This window comes from Choloepus didactylus, chromosome 2 (genome assembly GCF_015220235.1).
Source record: "Choloepus didactylus isolate mChoDid1 chromosome 2, mChoDid1.pri, whole genome shotgun sequence".
In the NCBI taxonomy this organism is placed as follows: Eukaryota; Metazoa; Chordata; class Mammalia; order Pilosa; family Megalonychidae; genus Choloepus; species Choloepus didactylus.
In genome coordinates, this window is record NC_051308.1 from 109,206,864 (window position 1) to 109,227,907 (window position 21,044).

Sequence of the window (21,044 nt, forward strand, 5' to 3'; positions counted from 1 at the left end):
CAATCTACAACTACCCACAGTATGAATGAATCTCACAAAGGCAATCTTAACTTAAAATCATAGTTCTCCAGGAGTATTCCATAGAATGCTGACGTTAATGAAGAATATGTGAATCTCAAATATTTAATTTGTATTGACCTTATCATCACCAATTCTTGTTCCAACACTGAAGTAACAATAGAATTCTGAAGTGTATCTCTCTCTTTCCCCATAAACATTGTTCCACAAGTTCAAAAAGTTCTCAAAAGTGAAAAAGATTACACAAGGTTTATCATGCTTGCAAATGCCATTTAAAGTGCTATGGTAACACGCTTAAGATACAATATTCTTCCACAGAGTTCACCCAACTTGAAATATATGCCCATATTGTAAACAAAACAAAACTAACTTCAGGTGGCAGACGTCAGGACAGTGGTTGCAGACTGAAGGTAAGGATTGGAAGCCTCATGAGAGCCTCCTGGGGTTCCCATGATATTCTGTTTCTTGATTTGGATGCTGGTTACATGGGTGTGCTCATTTTGTAAAATTGTATCAAGCTGAACACTTAAGATTTTGTGCACTGTTCTGAAGGATGTTATGCTTTAATAAAGTTTACAAAAAATAAATAACAAAAGAGTGGAACAAGGTTGCTAAACACAAAATTATATTATAAAAATCAATCCCCTCTCTAAACCTGCAGCATTTCTTTACTTGAAAAGAAAATAGAAAATAAGAGAACATTCACAATAGTTACAAAAACTATAAACTACTTAGAGTACTTAGGCAGTAACCTAATAAAGAATGCACGAGTCCTTCACAAAGAACTTTAAAACTCTCCAAAAAGTCATAAAAGATAATCTGACTAAATGGATAGGTTATATCATGTTTGTGGCTGGATGACGTCATCGTAGAGGTATCATTTCTCCCCAAGTTGATCTATTAATTCAGTACAATCCCAACCAAAATTGCAGCTGAATATTTTGTGGAACCAGACAAACGCATTCTAAAGTTTTCAGAGAAAAGTCAGGGTCCACAAATAGGTGGGCCAATTTTAAAGAGAAGAGAAGAACGGGACTCACTGTACCAGAATTAAGGCTTCCTACAAAGTCCTGGTATTAAGATAACATATGCACTGGCAAAGAGACAGACAAACAGATCAAGAGAGACCCAGGGATTCAGGGTGAGGTGGGGTTGCTATATGATAAAGGAGACTTCCTAAAGAAATGAGCAAGAGCCAACAGTTTAGTGGTCGAGGCTGGGAATTGTAGAAAAATAAGTCTGGCTGAGACTACCATCTTACATCTTAATGCAGGCAGACTAAAGATTTAAGATAAAAAATAAAATGATAAAATAGCTAATAAAAGAAAACATTGGAGAATATCTTAGTGACTCAGGTGTTGAGCACAGTCTTTACAAACAAGACCCCAAAAGCACAAACCATAATGTGAAAAAACCAACAAATGTACAAAATTACATAAAAATTAAGGATTAAAAATTAATTGATTAGGCAATACCAAGAAATTTATTACAGCTGTTTGAGGGAGGCTGCGCTAGCCAAGAGGCTGAGAAAGTCACGAGGAACCACATATCTTGTGAGGAGATCCACTAGGATGACTGAGTTTCTCCTTCTGCTTCATCTTCTTGGGGTAAAGTGTAAACAATTAAAATCTTTCTATTTTTTTTCTTCAATTAAAGATGTCTGTTCCTCAAAGTGCCCTACAAAAAGTTAACAGCTGATGGACAGAGAAAGATTTTGCTTCTTCAGTCTAAAGCTGACAAGGGATTGATTTCTAGACTACACTAGGAAATCCAGCAACTTGACAAGATTAAAAAAAAAGAGGCAATTTAAAAAAATGGGTAAGAAAGACAAGGTTGGAGAAAATGAGTAGAGACAGTTTACAGACGGGGAAGCCCAAATGAATAACAAGTAGACAAGGAAATGCCCAAACCTCTGAGGAATCAGGGACATGCAAATTAAAACAATAATGAGACATTCCTTTCACACCTGCCAGAATGGTAAATATTGGAATGATGGATACCCAGGGATGGTAAGGATGTGGGAGACAGGAAGAGTTTTCCTGGAAAGCAATCTGACAAAAATTACTGAAGTGAGTTTGGTGTGAGTCCTGGCATCCAGTGATCCCTCTCCCAGTTACCTACTTTAGAGAAATTCTAGCACTAGTCTGGGAGGGAATGAACAGGGATATTCACTCTGGCAAAATTTGTGGAGGAGGAACATGGAGGCAACCAGAGTTCATGATAGGGAGTGGGGAGGTGAATGCAAACAGCACTGAGAAGCTCTGAACCATACACACTTATGGTACATGCTTAGATCTTAAAACAACAACATGGTGTTGTGTGAAAAAACACATATGTAGCACAATATCATTCACATAAATTAAAAACATACACAGACAAAAGAACATATTTTACAAGGACACAAACATATTCAAATATCACTTCCTTGCGTTCACACTAACCCTGACCCCTCTTCCCACTGCTCCCTATTCCCTTACCCAGATTTGTTTTTCTTCACAGCACTAGAATGTCTGCTCTACCTGGGCAGGGATCTTATCTATTTTGATCACTGCCATATCTCTAGCTCCTAGAAAGACCCTGGCATATTGTAGATGGTCAATAAATATTTGTATTATGAATAAATGAATAAAAGGAGAGGATATAGCCAACAGAATGTCGCCTATAAGAGAGGGTAAGAGGGTAAGAATATGAGTGAGAAAAATAAATAAGGGAGGGGCCTTACCTGGACATATAATGATGGTATGTTATGTTATGATATGTCATATCATAAAGATAATCACAAGTTCTTTTTTCAAACTCATTAATATGGCAAACTAAGGCCCTGCATGATCAGGCTGCCAAGTGCCAGTCCAGTCTCCTGGGCTTTTACACTCTCCCTCCAGTCACTATGTTGGAGCCAAGAAGGCCTCTGTCAGTGTCTAGAACATTCTGACCATCCCAGGACCTTTGTACAAGCTCTTCCCTTTGCCTATAAGCTCTTTCTTCAGTTCTTCAAAATGCTAGTTCCTCTTCATCCTTCACCTTTCAGCTCAAATGTTACCTCCTCAGAGCAGGCTTGCCTGACCATCCTATTTAGTGTTCCTCTTTCTCCCAAATTACTCTCTGTCATATAACCTGTTCATTATCTTACCAAGCTCTATGATTATCCTGTTTACTGCATGTCTCTATCCCTAAATGTAAGCTCCCAGGGGACACGGGCTTATCTGCTGTATCATATCCCCAGCACCTGACACAATGCATGGCACAGAGTAGGTACTCAAATATTTGCTGAGTGAATCACTGAGTGAAGAGATGAATCGTAAGATCTATGTAGGAATGGTAAAGTACTGAACATAGGAGGCACTGAGATGGGGAGAAGATGTGAGTCATGATGAGGCCAAAGAACAGGTGAAGTGGGGATAGAGAAGGCTGGATGGAGAAGAGGCTGGGGTCAGGGCACCAAACCCTTTAGATTCTATTACCCCTATTTCAACACTAAGGTGGAATAATGGCAAAACTTTAAAGTGTCCACTATTGTTAAAACATTGTGTAAAATAAAAATCAGGGCAGGAAAAATGTTTCTTCCTATGGTAATATATTTAGTCCTCACAAACTCCCAGTGAAGAAGGTATTATTCCCATAATATTAGTTAACATTCTAATGTTTTTTATATGCCAGACACTGTCTTAAATGCCTTACATATGTTTCCTTATTTAATTCTCAAAAGACCCTAAGAGAAGAGTACTATTGTTGACATTTTACTGATGAGGAACTGAGGCACAGAGTGGTTAAGTGTGGCTCACATAGAGGTGAGGCCATGATTGGAACTCTGATCTAATTCCCAAACCTGTAACTTCCAACCACCTGAAGTTTTAGTGAAAACTAGTCTTATTGGGAGGAAGGGACAGTTGTCCCATGACTTTTTAAGGGTCAAGAATTGACAGTGTTGTCTGATTAGAAGACTGCCAGTCAAAAAACCAGGAACCAGGGGGGTGGGGGGATGGAAGGTGGTGAGGGTACCCAATATTGTGAATGTGATTAATCCCATTGAATGGTATGCTTGGGCACAATTGAGATGGGAAAATTTATGTGGTATATATGTTCCCAAAATTGAGAAAAGAAAAAAAAGCAACTAAAGAGACAATGACAATTAAATGCCAACACATGATCCTGGTTGGGATTTAGCAAGGAAGAAGAAAAGGTTCAAAGGGACATTATTGGGACATATGGAAAAATTGGAATACAGACTGTAAGCTTTGTTATCAATGTTAAATTTCTTGAACTTGACAACTGCACTTAAGTTGATTAAATAAGTGAATATCCTTGTTCTTAGGTAATGCAGATGGCAGTATTAAAATATTCACAGAACATAGTGTATACAGCCTACACTCCAGTGTCCAGAAAATGGGTTGATAAAACAGAATGAAACGGCTAATGTGGCAAAACGTTAAAACTGGTAGATCTGGGTACCTGGGAAGGGAAGGAGTACAGTGGAGTTCTCTGTATGGGGTTTGTAGTATTTTTTAAGCTGTCCTGCACGTCTGAAAGTATTTCAAAGTAAAAAGTTAAAAACAAAACAAAACAAAACCAACCCAAGAACCAACTCTCCTGCCCCAAGACCTGCCAACCCGCCAACCCCCACATCCGGAGACCCATGTGACTGAGCTGTTTGCCATCTTGCAGTCCTAATCTCTCAGGATTTGACTCTTGTTCGGGAAAAACTCTTTATTCTCCCTCAGCTTCTCAGCCTATTCCAGTTGCCCTCATCTCCACTTTATTTCACCTTACCTCCCGGCGGCGATCAGCTTCTGGAGAAAAGTTTCCACCATTGTGTCGAGGAGCTTCACCCTCGAAATGGTGCCCGGTAGCACAGTTTCCAGGGACAACCCCTCAGACCCTTTTTGCTCACAGCAGCTACGCGTTTCACGGCTGCTCGCTTCGGCCATGTTGAAGACAAACCGCCAAATCTAACTGGCCCGGAAGTCCCGCCTACCGGAGCTCCCGATTGGTCGCCGCTGGCACTGAACGCCTCCGATTGGAACCGGCGGAATGTCTATCACCGAGCCCAGCTGGACTGGGGAGAGGAAACTGCCGGAAGCCGAGGGTTATGCAGAGACTAAGATAAAGTACATCAATGTATTTTCTCGACAGCCCAGCAAAATACTTAAACCAAAAGCTCGCGTAAACCAAAGCTCAGGGGCTCGATAAAAATTTTTTAATTACATGTCAAAGACTTCGTACAGTATAACAGTGAATATTCACCGTTAATATTCACAAGAGTCCACAGTGCATTTGTATTTTCATCCCTGGGTCCCTCAGTACTCCAGGTTTCCCGTCTTGCCCAATCTTCCAAGTTTCTTATACAGTTTTGGTGACAGACCAATACATCAAAAAATTTCAGAGGTCTGGTATCTGGTTCTGGGGAACAGAAGCCCATGGTACCATCCCCATCAAGACATGTTTGAATAAAACCCAACCCAAGTTCCTAAATTATTAAATGGGAAAGTAGGGTCCAGAGGTCCTTTTGATAATACACACATCATCCTTTAAAACCCTACGTGCTGTGTGAGAGAGGGGGAGGGGGAGAGGGAACAGGTGAAAGGCTATGAAATACTGTACAAGAAAAATAAAACAAGGAAAGGAGAGTCTGGGACGGATAAACATCCTAAGACATAAGAGGCCAGAGCTTATCTCCTCCTCCATACTTCACCTACTTTGCAATAGTGGGTAAGGACTGAAGAAAAGTCTCTAGGGAGGGGAAGGTGTGGAGATGAGAAAACCAACCTTGAATGGTCTTGGTAGAACAAGCTTGAAAAGGAGGAAAGGCCCCTTGCTTCCATTAGATTGTAGTTCTTAAGGTAAAAGTGTGGCTGAGGGGCCAAAAGATTCAGAATGATTTGTGGGCCCAACCCTTTGGATGGTCATTCATGAATAGAAATTGGAGGACTCCCTTGACAAAATGAAAGACAGGACAAACAAAAGTAAAAATAAAGGTTAAGTGAAAATGGGGGAAAAAAAAGCCCTCAAAGATAAAAGATCAAGATAGGCAGCGGTGGTGTGAAGGTAAAGAAATGTGGTCTTCAGATTCTGCTCTGGCCAAGAGAGGAAGAATATGGTGCTGCCATAAGAAATATCAAGGCTTCAGGTAACTAGCACCTTTCAAATTGGCACCATGGCCTTTCCCAGATGGTGGGACCAATAAAGTTTGAAGGATGATCCAGGTCAAATGTCTGAAGTAGAAATCAAAGGTTTTTGACGTGCTTTCTTCTCATTCTGTGTGCTGCCCCTCTCTGCATGTAACACAGGCATGGTGAAGGGTCTGGGGAAGAAGGATGAGGCAGGGAAGGAGTGCCCAGCTCCCAGCTCCTGAGGAGAGCATCAACAGATAATGTCGGCAGTATCAGGCTGGTGAATGCAGTAGTCCTTATATTGGGTAACTTCTTTACTCTCTTCCAAGCATCCCTCCATAAGGTAACATTACTGGAATGACACTTCGCAACCAGGAAGAAGAAAAATAAACAATTCTGCATCTCAGAGATGCCCACGTAAGAGAGCATGTTTTCGTGAGTCTCAGTGATTGGGGCATATATGTTTAAGTCCAGGGCTGCCTGGGGCTGAGAACCTCCACTGCCTTCTCCTAGGCTTGGCTCAGCTAGCCTGGGGGAGATGAACTGGGGCACATGCACCCTCTCGTCACTCTGCAAACCAACTACTCTCTCAACCTGACCTTTCAGAATAGTATTCCAGGTCCAGTGTGCCCCAGACAACCTAATCTACTTAAAACTATGCTCACCACCGTGGCCATCTGGACCAGGAAAAGCCAACAGCTTATACTGTGCTGGGGCTCTGGGACTAAAGGGATATCAAAGGCATAGGAAAGTGGGATTGAAGAAAAAGCTATATTATATGTTCCACCTGTCTGAGGAGGGGGTGGGCTCCAACTGCAGGATTGGCATTTTAGCAGGACTAAGACAACAGCTTGTTTCACAGATGTTTAAAAAAAAAAAAAAAAAAAAAACATACACACACACCAAAATAAAGTATCAACACCTCCCCCCAATCTAGTAACTCCTCCAAAGAGTGCTCTGGAGAACCAGAGGTTTTTTGCTGCTCCTTTTCCTGGTGCAAAAGTGCTGGTACCTTTCTCCAACGGCAGGGGAAAGCAGTAGTCTGGTGGGAAACTCAGTCCCAAAATAAAAATAAGCCTAAGAGATGAAGCAGGAGAGGGCTGATGTGGAGTCTGGGCTGTAAGCAAAAGAGGAAGAACCAGTGGTGGCAAGCAAGTTCTACGTACAGCTCTTCTCAGGATCTCGGGGATACAGGTGGAGGGGACGCCAGAAGAAGGTTTACCAGGTGGGAGTTTCCTTAGGGCAGGATCAAGTACAGGGACTGTGTGAGGGAGCCCAGTTTGGCAAGAGGATTAAAAATAGGGAGGGCAGGGAATCCAGGCTTGGAGCCTCTTCAGCAAGAGCAGTTCAAAGTCTCTGTCTCTGCCCCAGACAGGCCACCTGGTTCAGGGCAGGGCTGGGTGTGTGGTGGGGGCATGTGGAGAGGATGCTATCCTCCTCCTTGCTCTGCCCCCAACCCAGTGTAGTGTGGGAAACAGCAGGATTCTCTCCCCACTACTGGTTACCAGTGTCTTGAGTCCATCAGCTCAGGTCGGAGGCTGAGCTTCTTGAGGCTCTCGTAGCCCACCACAATGACGATGGTGGAGGGTGTGGCTGAGATGATTCTGGCTGAGAGGCCCTTCATGAGGCCCCAAGGTCCCTCCTCTGTCATCAGCTGCCTGAAGGTCAGGATGATGGAATTCTTGCCCTCAACCTGGAAAAGTCAACACAGTGAAGGGCCACTGACTGAAGTCAAAGCCCCTCTGCTCAATTTCTGTTTTAGGCTAAAGTGAGAAGAACTAGACTTGGGAGTCAGAGGGGCTGGGTTCTGCTTCTAAAGGGCAGTAGAGCAAAGTAATTTAGCATGGGCTCTGGTTCCAGACTGTATGGGTTTGAATCCTGCACCCCAGCTTACTAATGGTATAACTTTGAATAATTTACATAACCTCTTTGTGCTTCAGTTTCCTCAATATAAAATGGTGATGATATTACCTAGGCCATGAGGTTGCTCTGAGCAGTAAACAAAAGAATACTTATCAATGCTGAGAATCGTGCCTGGCAGATAGTAAGTTATCAATAAATGACAGTTACTATTAATATCATTATATAAACTACATTGCTATGAGTTTTTAGACTGGGTGGTTCTCTCTGGTCTCAGGGACACTGGATTAAATCACCTCTAAGGTCCTCTGCAGCTCTGCCAGTCTGTAATTTTGATTCTGACCACCCCAATCCTTCTGAACCGCCCCCCCCCCCCCCACCTACCCAGGGCTAGAGTCTTCTCTGTCCCATCATCTCCCATGTACTCTGTGGCCTGTTTTCCCTTTCATGTTGGATGCCTGGCCAAAGCAAGAATCTCTTCTCTCATCTTTCTCAGCAGTCCCTCCCTAACCCTACCCCTGCCACCAAACGAAGTATACCTTTAGAACCACCCTAGTTCAGGCTATCAGCCGATGCAGGACAGAAAAATTTCCCGTTCATACCTCCCCTAGACTGGATGATCATCATGAGATGATCCCATCCATGGTTAAGAATATCTTCCCCTTCCTCCCTGCTCCTTCAGCATCCTCCTCCACACTTCCTTCTTCCTCTCCGATATGCTCTCAGCCAACCACCTCTGCTCCCCTAACCTTCCCACTTATCCAAGCCATATCAAGGGCATTTTTTTCAGCTCTGCCTGCGGTCCTTATATGTACCATGTCTCCTCCAGACTGGGAGCTCCTCGAAGCAGGGACATATCCCTTCTCTTGGATTTCCTCCTAGAACACCCACGACAAGGCTCAGAAGAGAATGGGGACTGAACCTGTGTACATTATTTTTTGTGAAACAATCAGATGTCAATTTATTTATTTACTAATGGGGAGGTATGCCTTCCTAGGGAAAAATACCTATATCTATCACCTTCTTCCCAACACTCTGATACCAGGGAAGCTGATTTTATCACTGACCTTTAAATTCAATGACACACCTTCCTGTACACCTGTTTTGATCCTCCACTTTTCCTCTTCAGCTACCCAAATTAGACATTAAAATCCCTCATTCTTTCCACCTAAAACTTCATACAACAAAACCTGCTATTTGCATATTATACATCATTACTCAGAATCTGGTCAAGTTGCTTATGTAATTAGTCTTTGAGCTGACTGAAGGCAGGGACTAAAATTTCTACAGCACTATTAAGGGTTTTGTCAGCATTTTGTCTGAATCACCCAGTATAATCTGTGAAACTGATTCCAGAACAGTCACTCTCAGTTTCATAGAGAGCTCATAACCTAGTGGAGAAATCAGACAAGCTTATCAAATTAACTGAAATAAATATTTCTTATAACCTGAAACTTGCAAGGTAAGGAAAGGGTGGCTGACAAGCTATGCTAATAGGATGAAAGGCTGGAAGAAACTAGTCAGAAGTCCTGGAGATGTGGGCATTGAAAGGAGTAGAGGCATGCAGGGCAGCAGACAGGATAAGAAACATTCTAGAAGCTTAAAAGTGCTCAGCTGGTTTCTGTAGCCGTCACAAGGAAGGGGCTTGGATGACAAGAAATGGCCATGAGACAAGGTAGTCAGGGGAATGCTGGAGGGCCTGAAGTTTGTGCTTCCAATGGCTTATCCGGAAGGAGGGGAAGGAGGCTGCTCTTACCTGTACGCGGGTTCGGATGACATCCATGGGATTGGTGAGGATGGAGGCAGTGGCTGCAGCCAAGGGCCCCGAGACAGCTTGAAAGACAATGTGAGGGCACTCCTTAGGACAGATGTACGAGAGCTGCTCTGGAATCAGGGGAAAGATAGATGCCTCAAGACATGACGTACCACCCTGTCTGCCTTATCTATGCTTGCTGCTTCTACCCATTGGCCTTCCCAACAATGACAAACTTTCCATCCTTAGCCATCTTAGACCCTGTAATTCCTATATTTTCTTTTCTCTGCTTTCATCTGAAGCCAACAAAAAAAATTATTAGTCTCAGGCCCCTTCCAGAAGACAACTTGATAATGTTATCCATTTGAACAGGACAAGATTCCTCTGGATAAAGGGATTCCAAAACTTCTTTGCTTGCTGGCTCGTTTCTGATGGACAGAAAAACCTTCCTAATATAACAACCTTTTGCCACTTACTCTACTCCCAACTCACAGGCTAGAGAAAAGCACATACTACCTATTTGATCATATGTGCAGTGACTAATTCTGATAGGATACACTAAAAACTGGTAACACTGACTATCTCTAAGGAAGGGAACTGGATGACTGGGGTGGGTAAGGAGCCTTTTCATTGCATACCCTTTCCTCCCTTTTGAATTCTGAACCATGTGAATGTTTTTAAAATTAAAAACAATTAAAATAAAAAGGGAAAGTCGTATCATAGTGAGAATTTTTCTCAAGTCCATATCAAGAAAGAAAAATTCATTATTTAAACTGCTGGTGAAGAAGACAGAATGGTACACCAGGATTCACCCATTCCCAGTATAACTGAAAGTCTACCTGCAATTGAATTTTCTGCTTCACTCTCTCTGGAGGTGAAAGACAAGAGTGCATTCATTTACTCAACAAAGATTTATTGAGTGATTGCCATGAGGCCTCTCCAAGAAGTTGGAACTTGAGCAAAGACTGGGAGGAGAGAGTAAGCCACATGGATCTGTGGGAAGAGCTTTCCAAGCTATCCTGAGGCAGGAACATGCCTAAAGTGTTCAAGAGACAGTTAGGCCAATATGCCTGGAGTTAGAATAAGTGAGGGAAAAGAGAGTAGATCAAGTCTGAGAGATAAGTCCCTTAGGCCTTACAAGGACTTTGGCTTTTATTCTGAGTAGGATGGGATGTGAAACAGATTTATCATCTCAAAGATTCCCTTTCAGTTTCCTCTTCTACAGTTCAGTTGCCATGCCTTTAACACTTTTTTTCTCATGCTCCTAGTTTTGGTCATTTATGGTCAGGCAACCAAAGACTGGGGCAGAAGTAGGGAGGTAGGGGTTGTCAGGGCAGAAGTGAGAGCTTCTCAGTTCCAGTTGGCATGGCAGGATTTCTTAAGCCTTAGCAGAACCACCTCTCCCTCAGTTTCTAATCACTTCCTTCCCCAGGGTCAGCACACAAACAGAAAGAAGCAAACTGAACTGGCAGCTCCACCTCCTGGGTATCCTGTTTCTCCTGAGAAGAAGGCATTTTGCAATCATTAGAAGGTAGCATCTGTACTGGCATTGCCAGCCTTCTTGGGCCTGTCTGCACTGGCCCCCAGGCCTGTAAGCTGCAGCAGAATCCAGGTTCTAATTCTAATCATGCAGACATGCCATCTTCCTGGGGCTTAGGGGGAGGAAGAACAAAGGCCAAAAGGATGGGGGAAAGAGCCCCATATCTTTCCTTCATTTCCATTATTCAATCAACAAATGTTTACTGAGCACCTATTATCTGTGAAGTGGAAGATAAAACCCAGACAGACTTAGTTTAAGTCCCTCCGGACTAAATGACTCTGGACAAGTAATATAAATGAATATTTATTGAATGCTTACTAGATGCCAGGCACTATGTTAGGTATTGAGTATAAAACAGAGACACGGACAGGGAAATGTTTTCATGGAACGTCTATCATAATTAGGGAGCTGGGAGTTAGGGGTAAAGTAATTGCAAATTGTCACAAGTGCCATGAAAGAAACAAGGTGCTGAAACAGAAAACAGGAAGAGCCCTCTCTCCAAGAAGGCAGTTAAAGAAGGCCTCTTTTCAAGGGTGGCATGTAAACTGGGGCTTGAAGTGTGAAAAGAGCTAGCCACACAAAGAAGAGGGCAAGAGCATCCTGACAGAGAGAACTTAATCTGCAGAGGCCTTGAGGTGAGACTAGAGCTTGGTGTGTTCTAGGCACTGTGAGAAGAGCAGTGAGCAAGTGAGTAAGGAGAGAGTGGCACAGGATGGGGCTGGAAAGGCAGATAGGGGCCAGATCATGTAGAGCTATGTAAACCATGGGAAGGAAACTGGATTTTATTCTAAATGTCATAAGGCAGCATTGGCAGATTCAACAACAATTTACTGAGAATTTATGATTCACTGTACCCTGAGCCAGGTGTTGGGAGGTACAACAGTGAACAAAAACAAACATGGTCCTTATTCTTACAGATGTTGCAGACTAGTGGAGGAAAGAGACATTAACTCAATAATCATACTAATCAATGTATCATTACAAATTCAGCTAAGTATTCAGAAATATATTAGTGTGGTTTCAAAAAACATATAAGAAGGAACCCAATCTAGACTGGGGCATCTCTAAAGGTATCCTATGAAGACCTACATCATAAGGTTGTTGTGAGAATGAAATAATGGGAGACATGCAAAATCTCAGCACAGAGCCTGGGACATAGTGGGAATTCAATAAATTTTAGTTTCCTCCCTTTCCAAGAACCTTTCCATGAAGTAGAAGAGATCAGGCACAAACAAATAACATCAAGGCAACAATGTTATAAAACTGCATTAAGAAAGATTCAAACAAAATGTCATGGGGGTTGAAAGAAGGGAAAGATCACTTCTGGGTTAAGGATTGGGTGGAGAGGATGGGAAAGGATACCATAAGGAGCACTTAAGGTAAGTCATGATTTCACCAGGATAGGTGTACCTGGAAAGCATTCTTGACAGAGGGAGGACATGAACAAAGCACAGAGGTGAGAGAGATAAGGTATGGCTGAGGAACTGTCAGCAATCTGGCCTGGCAGCAACATGGACAATACACAAGGGAACGACAGGAGATTTTTCTAGACAGGGAGGTTGAAGCCAGGCTGAAGAGTTCAATAGTGGAAATCACTGAACACCATAACTAGGGTTTAAAAAATTAAAATTAATCCACATTAATTTTACATGGGACGTGTATGATGGATGAGAAAGAAGAGAGCTTAGACTGAGAGAACTGCTGGAAGACTGATGCAGCAGTCCAGGAGGTGGTAACAGAGGCACAGTTTCCAGGCAGCAGGAAAGGAGAGGAAATTTGGACAGGTATTCTGCACTAGATGTGTGGACAAGGAAGAGGCAGTGGTGAAGCACAACCCCCAAGGCTTCAAGCCTCAGTGATGTGGAAAAATAGGTCACTGACAGATGAAAGTAAGTCACAAGGGAAAGCCAGTTTCGGATGAAGGATAGTCAACTGAATAAAATTTCAGATGTAAGCAGATGCACCCAGGTCAAGAGGTTAGACCGTCTATCCAGAGCTCTGGACAGGCTAGTCTATTTACAGAAATAGAGATTTTGGATGCATGAGAAAAGTGCAGCTATAAATGTAAATGAAACCAAATTAGGAGAGAAGGCCAAAGACAGACTCCAGGGAAAATGCTCACATTTCTCTGAGGAGCTCTTTTAACATTAAGATTGGGGGAAGGAAACAAACAGACAAAGGTACCCAGTGCTCTTTTTTACTTCAATTGCTCTTTTTCACTCTAATTATTATTCTTGTTATTTTTGTGTGTGTGCTAATGAAGGTGTCAGGGATTGATTTGGGTGATGAATGTACAACTATGTAATGGTACTGTAAACAATCGAAAGTACGATTTGTTTTGTATGACTGCGTGGTATGTGAATATATCTCAATAAAATGAAGATTTAAAAAAAAAAAAAAAAAAAAGATTGGCAGGACCTATTCTGATACAAAGAGTCAGAGGTGGAGTCCAGGAATCTGGATTTTTACCAAATACTCCAGATGAAAGATTGAGTTAAAAAGAAGAATGAAACAAAGTTAGCTACTACCCCCCTCCAAAAAAGAAGAAAAAGAAGAAGAAGAAGAATAGAAGGAGGAGAACAACAACAACAACAACAAGGTGGTATAATCAAGAGAAATAAAAGAACCAGAAAAGTACAGTGCCTCTGAAACAAAGTGACTACAAGGTTAGTAAGTCATTACAAAGTTTGCTCAGAAAAGTTCCGGATGGGATGGGGCAGAAGGCCCCCTGCCCACAGCAGGGATGAGGAGGTTGCAAGCACAGACTGCCCTAACTGGAGTTTGGTAGCTGCTCAAAGCTGTGGATGTCAGAGTACCAGGTACACTCAGGTCCTGCTCTTAGTGATGTGCTCTGCTCTTTTTTAAGGAAATCTGTCAGTATGTGTGTTGAGGCCCTCAAAAATATTCTTACCTTTTGACCCAGTAATCCCATCTCTAGGAAATACTTAGAAGTAAAATGTTTAATAAACAAAACTACATTATAGGAAGTGGAGAGGTTCAGGTTATAACCCACCTTGAATTTAACGAAGCTAAGGAAAGGCATCCAATCAAAAACTAACTATTATTCATCAATTTCATACTCAAGTCCCAAACAGCCCATGAGTTTTGTCATTCCTCACCTTCCAATTCTCTGCCAATATTCTACTAACCTTAGTTGATTCCAATGTACCCAAAGCATACTGTATGTACTAATCTAAAGTCACCCATTTTACTTGTCTGATCCCTCCCTCCACCCCAGACTACATTATAAGCTCCTTGAAGGCAAGAACCATGTCTTGTTCATCTCTGAATCCTCTTGGCACACAATAAGGGCTCAATAAATGTTTGCTGAATGGATGGCCCATTCCCCCCTTCCCTCATTAAACCTCCCCTCCTCTCCAACAAGCATAAAGCAACATCATCTCAGCCCCATTAGCAAACCCAAACCCACCCCACTCTGCTGGCCCCTGCTTACCTGCATAGAAGTGATAGAAGGGCCACCAAACAGCACTGTTTGGGATATAGGTAAGCAGTGAAGCCACGTAGCCTCGGTAGAAGCCTCGAACCCCATCAGCCTGCAGAATCTGCCTGATGATGTCCTTGGTTTGGCCAAAGGCAATCACCCCTCGTCCCTCTAGGCTGCCCCGTACCTGGAAGCGACCCATTTTATCACCCTTGCGCTGCATCATCAGGTGCTGGGAGACTACATCAATTGGCACTGTGATGCTCTGGGCCACCAGGGAGGCTGAGCCACCAGCTACCAGTGATTTGACTGTGTTGCTCTGGCTGTAGTCAGCCACAAACTTCCGAGTAAGCTCATAAGTTGTGACATAGCACTGGCCAGAGATGAGGGTGAAGGTGTTGACCAGGAACCCCCGGTAGAGGCCAGTGACACCATCTGCCCGCAGGATCTTGATGAAGGCATCAAAGGTCCCATGGTACAGACTCTTGCCCTTCTGAACCTGCAGCCGGGTGCGGATGAGAGTGAATGGGTAGACACTGACACGGATCATCATGGTCATTGCCACACCTAACACATAGAACTTCTTCTTGTCCAGGTGTTCCCACTCGATGATCTGGATGTTGCGTTTGTCCTCCATTGTACCTGAAGACCTGGGGGGTTGAGTAGAGTGAAGGCACGTAAGAAGAGATCGAGACTTGACCCTTACCCTGCCTGGCTAGGCTCTATAGCCCCATCGTAGGCTTCATTTCCTGGGACACTCACCTTCCACAGCTTAGACTTCACCCAGCCTGGCTCTGTCAACCCCCACCTGAGTCTTCCTTCCCAGACCAGGATACTACTTGCTTCTCTCTCCTTGATCAGTCAGTCCTTCCCAACTCAGGTTCCCTCCTCCAAAAATCATTCCTCACCTCAGTGACTTCCCTGGTTCCACTCCTTCCTCAGCTCCCTATGCCCAGTCTTTAGGATTGCCTATCTTCAACTCTCTGCCTCTGCCAGGCTCTGATGACTTGGCCCTAGGCAGGGACAACTCTCCTTCTCTGGCTCCCCCAGGCAGAGGTCAAGATGATCTGGACAAACCGACCACCTGGAAGGATGCAGGGCCCTTTAGAGGACTTCTGGATGTCACTGACATTTAGGAGGTCCCTACAGACTGAAAGAGAGTGCTCCACTTTTGATGCTCCTGGGCCCATTGAGGAGGCACTACCTTTGGCCTTTCATCCTCAGAAAGGTGCCTCTCTTATCACCATTTTCCAGCAGCCTCATCCCACTCTATTTCTGGTCTTCCTTCCTGGCCTCTTGGAGCTCCCTTGACCCATATTCACTATGCTTCTCATATTTTCTACAGTCTGAATTAGAACAAACTGTGGAGAGGAGGGTAAATGCAGCTTTCACATCACAGGGCACCCCCGTACCACCTCCCTCCCTCCAATGAAAGGAGTTACAAAGTCAGGAACAGACCAAAGGTCAGAGTCCTCTCTGGTTATTAGATAACCCACTCCAGACAAAGACAGAAAAGAACCACTTGAGAATTAAGTAGTTTCTCTGTAGAGTCTTAAGACTAATTGAAGGTAGAGGGCATGTTTGACCCATTTCAACCTTAAGCATATAACTACAACCTTAGTTCTAGATAATGTAGGGAGATTCAAGTGATAGAGAAGATACAGACTCTGCCTTTGAAAAACTCAGTTGTTCAAGGAGACATTAACATCCCTCCGGGAAATGGATACAAGATACAAAGAAAAAGAAACTACGGCAAATTAATGTTATGTGAATCCATTACATAAAATTTCAAACAAAACTAATAAGTTGACTAGTGTAATGGCTATATAAAACCAGGAGCTTTAAACTTGGGAAATGTCAAACCACAGGACATCGTCTACTGGATATGTACTTAGTCATAAAGTGTTCCAGCGTAGCCTACCCCTCTTCTGTAGGACACTGGAAATTTTCAGCCAGAAGGGGAAAGTGGGAAGTTAAATTCCAGGAAGTGGGAAGTCAGGGGCTCTCCAGGCTTTGAGAAAAATCCCTAAGGGCTTGGAAAGCAGGCAGCCACATCACTGGGATGACTCTGGAGAGCTGAAATGTTCTACAGCAGCAATCCTGGTGCCAGTGCCTTGGCAAACCTCATGCCAAATGCCTAATCAGAGTCCATCCTCAATCACTTTCCCCAGCAGAAGTTCCCAACTCAGGCTTCAGTAGCTTTTATTTCTTCAGAACTGCTCCTGGTTGACCATGGAAGCCAGTGGGGAAGCAAAGTTGGCTTTTTGGAAATCCCTGTGCTGGACTGTATCACTTTCATTAAAGAATGGGATACCTGAAGTGCAAACTGAATGCACGAGACATTAGATGAGGTACAGGTAACCAAGACAGGCTTCCTGGAGGAGGATAAAGCAATGTGAAAGAAAGAGGGAAAACATGTAGACTGTGAAAAGGAGCAAAGAAGGGTTTGGAAATGAGGAAGACAGAAATCACCTGAGTTGGCCAGAGTGGAGAATCTAGGCTGTGGAAAATGAGCAAGAGGTGGGGTTCTGTTGTCAGGAGGAAAATCCCTGGAACACTGATGTGCCATTTGTTGTGGGCAAAGGTGGCCTTTCCTCCCCAGCCTCAGCCTGGAACACCCACCAAGTCCGGCGAGGTAATCTTTTCCTCTGATGATGTCTTTTGTTTGACCAAAAGCAACCACCTTCAAGAGAACATGGTCACTGTCTCCCCTATCTGAGGGTGTTTGTCATGGGGGGATCCCATGGTCATGTTTCTAACACCACTGGGAAGTGAAGAGGGATAGGGAGATACTAGGATTTATTGAATACCTGCTAACTCATGTAATCTTTACAACTTAACCTATGTACATATAGTTAGACACTTCTGACAAATGAGGAAACAGAGGGTCAGACAGGTTAAAACTATCAGGCCAGGGGTCATATAGCTGGTCAGCGGTGGAGGCAGGATATGAGCTAAGATTTCTCTTCTACTCCACTATGCCTCCTGCTGGGGAATTCCAAAACAAATCACTCTGTTCGGTCTAAAGCCAAGTCATTCCCACCCACAGGAGGCAGAACTGATGTCCTCAGGACTGCTGTCACCTAAGGGATAAGTGTAAGCTCCTGGCCACAGACATGCCCAGGGACTCCTCTTAGCTTTGGTCCAGAGAAACCAAGAGATGCCTCTGCTTTCCCTAGGTGTTTGTCAAGTGGCCAAGTTGAGTGTCTGAGCGGACATGTTGTTGTCACAGAACAAATACCAGCAGGGCTCAAGCAGGAGGGTCTCCTGATGGGCTCTTGCAAACTGTGTACTAAGCAGGGCAGAGGGGCAGAGCAACAGAGAGACAGAGCAGTGAAAGAGTCCATTCCAAGAACTGATTTCATGGACAGAACCACAGAGTACCTGCACCTCGTGAAGAGAATTCCTAAAGCAGGATCTGATGCCCATTTCCCCCTTTCCTCCGGCTCTCAAACGTACCAGTTTATTATAAATTCCCAGAAGGGAAAGGAAGACATTCCAGGGCAGATGACTCTTACTATTGCCATGGTGACAGGAGAAGCCACTAAGGGTCATGTCTCAGAGGGATAAGTACTGCACTCATCCCCTCTATTCCTCCAACAGGTGGGACCGCTTCTAAAAGGTGGGATCTCAACCTCCTCTTTGTTACATAACACCAAACTTCCTACTACAATATCAACCCTGTTCCTCTTGTTTTAACCTCTATGCAACTTCCTTCAGCCTTCTCTTCTTTTAATTCAATTAGCCCAACTGCTTTATGTTTCATTCCCAGCTCCTTATTTGTGTGCATTGCTCCAAACACAGATTTTCTCCCACCCATTAACACTGCTCGGGCACAAAGGTTGAAGTCCTTCCTGTGGGGACCTGACCGATGATGACCCAGGATTTAGTGAGTGCTTTGTCCTGAAGTCACCAAGTAAGATGTTAGAGGCAGAGCCCCCACCATTGACCCTACCAGTGGAAAGGGTCAAACTGGCCCAGGCAGACCTGCCTCCTCTCCACTTTCATTCTCCCTGCACCAGAAAAATCATACCAGATTCTGAGATAAGATTCTGGCTTAGGAGTACAAAACATTTATGAACCCTAATGTAAACTATGGACTATGTTTAATAATATAATTGTAATAATATTGTTTCATTGATTATAACAAAGGTATCACACTAATGTGAAGTGTTAATAATAGGGGAAAACTGTGGGTATAAGGAGGTGCTATACGTGAATTCTGTTCTTTTCACCTGATTTTCCTATAAACTTACAATTTCTCTATTTAAAAGACTTTTTTTTTTTTTAAACTTTGGCTTGGAAGAAGGCAGTGTCACCTGGAAGGAAATGCCATACAATAAAAAGAATACTAATAGTCAGGAGATCTAAGTTTGAGTTCTACTTCCACTACTTGCTAGTGTGGGATTGTAACCAAGTCACTTCATTGAAATTCAATTTCCTCGTCTGTGAAATGGAGCTAATGAAGCCTGCCATAGTTATATAACAGTCGTGGTACAGCTGGTATGAGGTAATATTTGTGAAAGCATTTCGTTAACATTTTGTAAAGCACTTCTATCATTGCAGAAACTTCTACTGGACAGTGCTGTTCTAACTCCTTCTATCAGAGTGTCCACAGACCAGCAGCATGTGCAGCTTGTGGGAGTTTGCTGGAAATGCAGAATCTAAGGCCCCTACCCAAGACCTGCTGAATAAGAACCAACATTTTAACAAGATCCCAGGTGATTTATATGCATACCAATGTTTGGGAAGCATTGCTCTAAATATAAAGACTGTCAGTATGACTGATTATTCTGTTTACATCTACAAGTCTAGGTCCATTATGCCTAGTTTAGGGGCCCTCTGACTCCATCCTAACTTGTCACCGGAACTAGGCCCAATGATGACCACTTGGCCTGCTCTGATCCTTTTAGACAACCACCCCCTCAAATCCAACCACCTTCTACAACTCCTGACAAGACACCTAAAGGGCTTGGTCCCCAATACTCAGGTAGAAACAAGGAGAGTACTGACCAGCATCCTCTCCTCACTCTGTCCTTTCTACTGTGTGGGCATCAAGGCCCTGCATCCTTGATGAGGTGAGCTATCTACCACATGAACGTGAATATATTTACAGCTTGCCCACCCATCGTACTGAATATACAGTTCTCTACACGAGGTCCCCGGCAATGCCTCCAACATCTCCTTCAGGATAATCTTCTCCCTCCGACATGATGCGATTCCCACCCAGCCTTCTTTTGGTCCTCCATGGTCCCCACGTGATCCCTCATCACAGACACCACATGACAATCCTCTCCACATACTCCACGTGACATTCCCTTCATGCACCTTCGGTCCTAGCCCCGCACAGCCCCCTCTGAGTCCTCGTGAACGCGTACCCCCCACCCCCCACGCCCCGCCAAGCTTCATGCGCTGTGAGCGAACTTCATACTCCTCAGAGAAGAGCTGCCTCGCCGTGGTCGTCCTTCATTCCCAAAACTGCGTGGCGGGGTCACTGCAGCCCGGCTCCGCAGACACCCACTGCCTTCTTGACAAGTCCAGGTCCTCAGAGACCCTAGTCCTCAGGCACCCCGAGCCAACCCGTGGCTTCTTACCTTCTCAGATCCGGGCGGTTCCGCCGCGTCTGAGGCGAACTCCAAGCCCGGACCGCTAGGCCTCAGCACCCCCCTACCCTCCGTAACCGACGGCTGCCGGTCTCCGGTCGCATCTTCCATCTCGACTCGGGTCCCCGTACTGCCGGAACCGGAAGTTGGAATGTTATCGTCCCCGCCCCCTAGAGGGCGGAGATAAGCGATGGGCAAGTCCACCAATGGTGCTTGAGCCTTTGCGCCCTCTTCCCTCCGCAATCCTCACCACCCAGGAACAAGGATGGGTAGCCCTGGCAGCCATCTTGGATTCGGGCGGTAGCCACGCCTTCTGTAGCTTCGCTATGGCCTTATCTTTAAAGCGCGTGCGTGTTCTGTTTTGGTCTTTCCTATTCGTGGATGTCTAGTTACCCGGCGCTTCTAGAAGATCTAGTGTAAGTGGGTCACCTTGTGTTTGAGATTGATTGGAATCTTTAGTTTCAAATCTAATTTGTGACTTTTGAGACTTTTTTCTCCTGATCTGTAGAGCCCAAAACAATGGAGTCCGGAGTAGCGAGAAAGGATTGAGGCTAGACAACCAGTAATGAGATTTAGGAACTCAAAAAAAACTGCAGGAATGGTGAACATCGTGGAGGTGGACTAAATGACTTTATAACGGTCTCTTCAATCTCCGAAGGCTTTTGTCTATACACAGATTCAAAAGAAGAGAGCTGTTAAGATGAGGGTCTGAGAGACCTGG

At 44.1% G+C, this 21,044-nt stretch overlaps 1 protein-coding gene across 4 annotated transcripts in view; it reads right to left on the reverse strand.

Annotated features, from left to right (window-relative positions):
* The window catches only part of LOC119526551 (solute carrier family 25 member 44), a 37,937-nt gene extending 17,338 nt beyond the window's left edge, over positions 1-20,599 (reverse strand). The window contains exons 1-4 of one of the 4 annotated variants that reach the window (XM_037825745.1): positions 20,315-20,531; positions 14,733-15,370; positions 9,742-9,818; positions 7,631-7,818 (exon numbers count right to left, since the gene is read on the reverse strand). In XM_037825745.1, the coding sequence (XP_037681673.1) occupies positions 7,631-7,818; positions 9,742-9,818; positions 14,733-15,357 (890 nt within the window). In that variant the 5' untranslated portion in view covers positions 15,358-15,370; positions 20,315-20,531. Of the gene's footprint in view, positions 1-4,785; positions 4,975-7,630; positions 7,819-9,741; positions 9,870-14,732; positions 15,371-20,314 lie in introns of those variants that run through there. The other 3 variants (XM_037825744.1, XR_005215203.1, XM_037825746.1) reach the window with 3 other exon arrangements.
* Between the last annotated feature and the right edge of the window lie 445 nt (positions 20,600-21,044).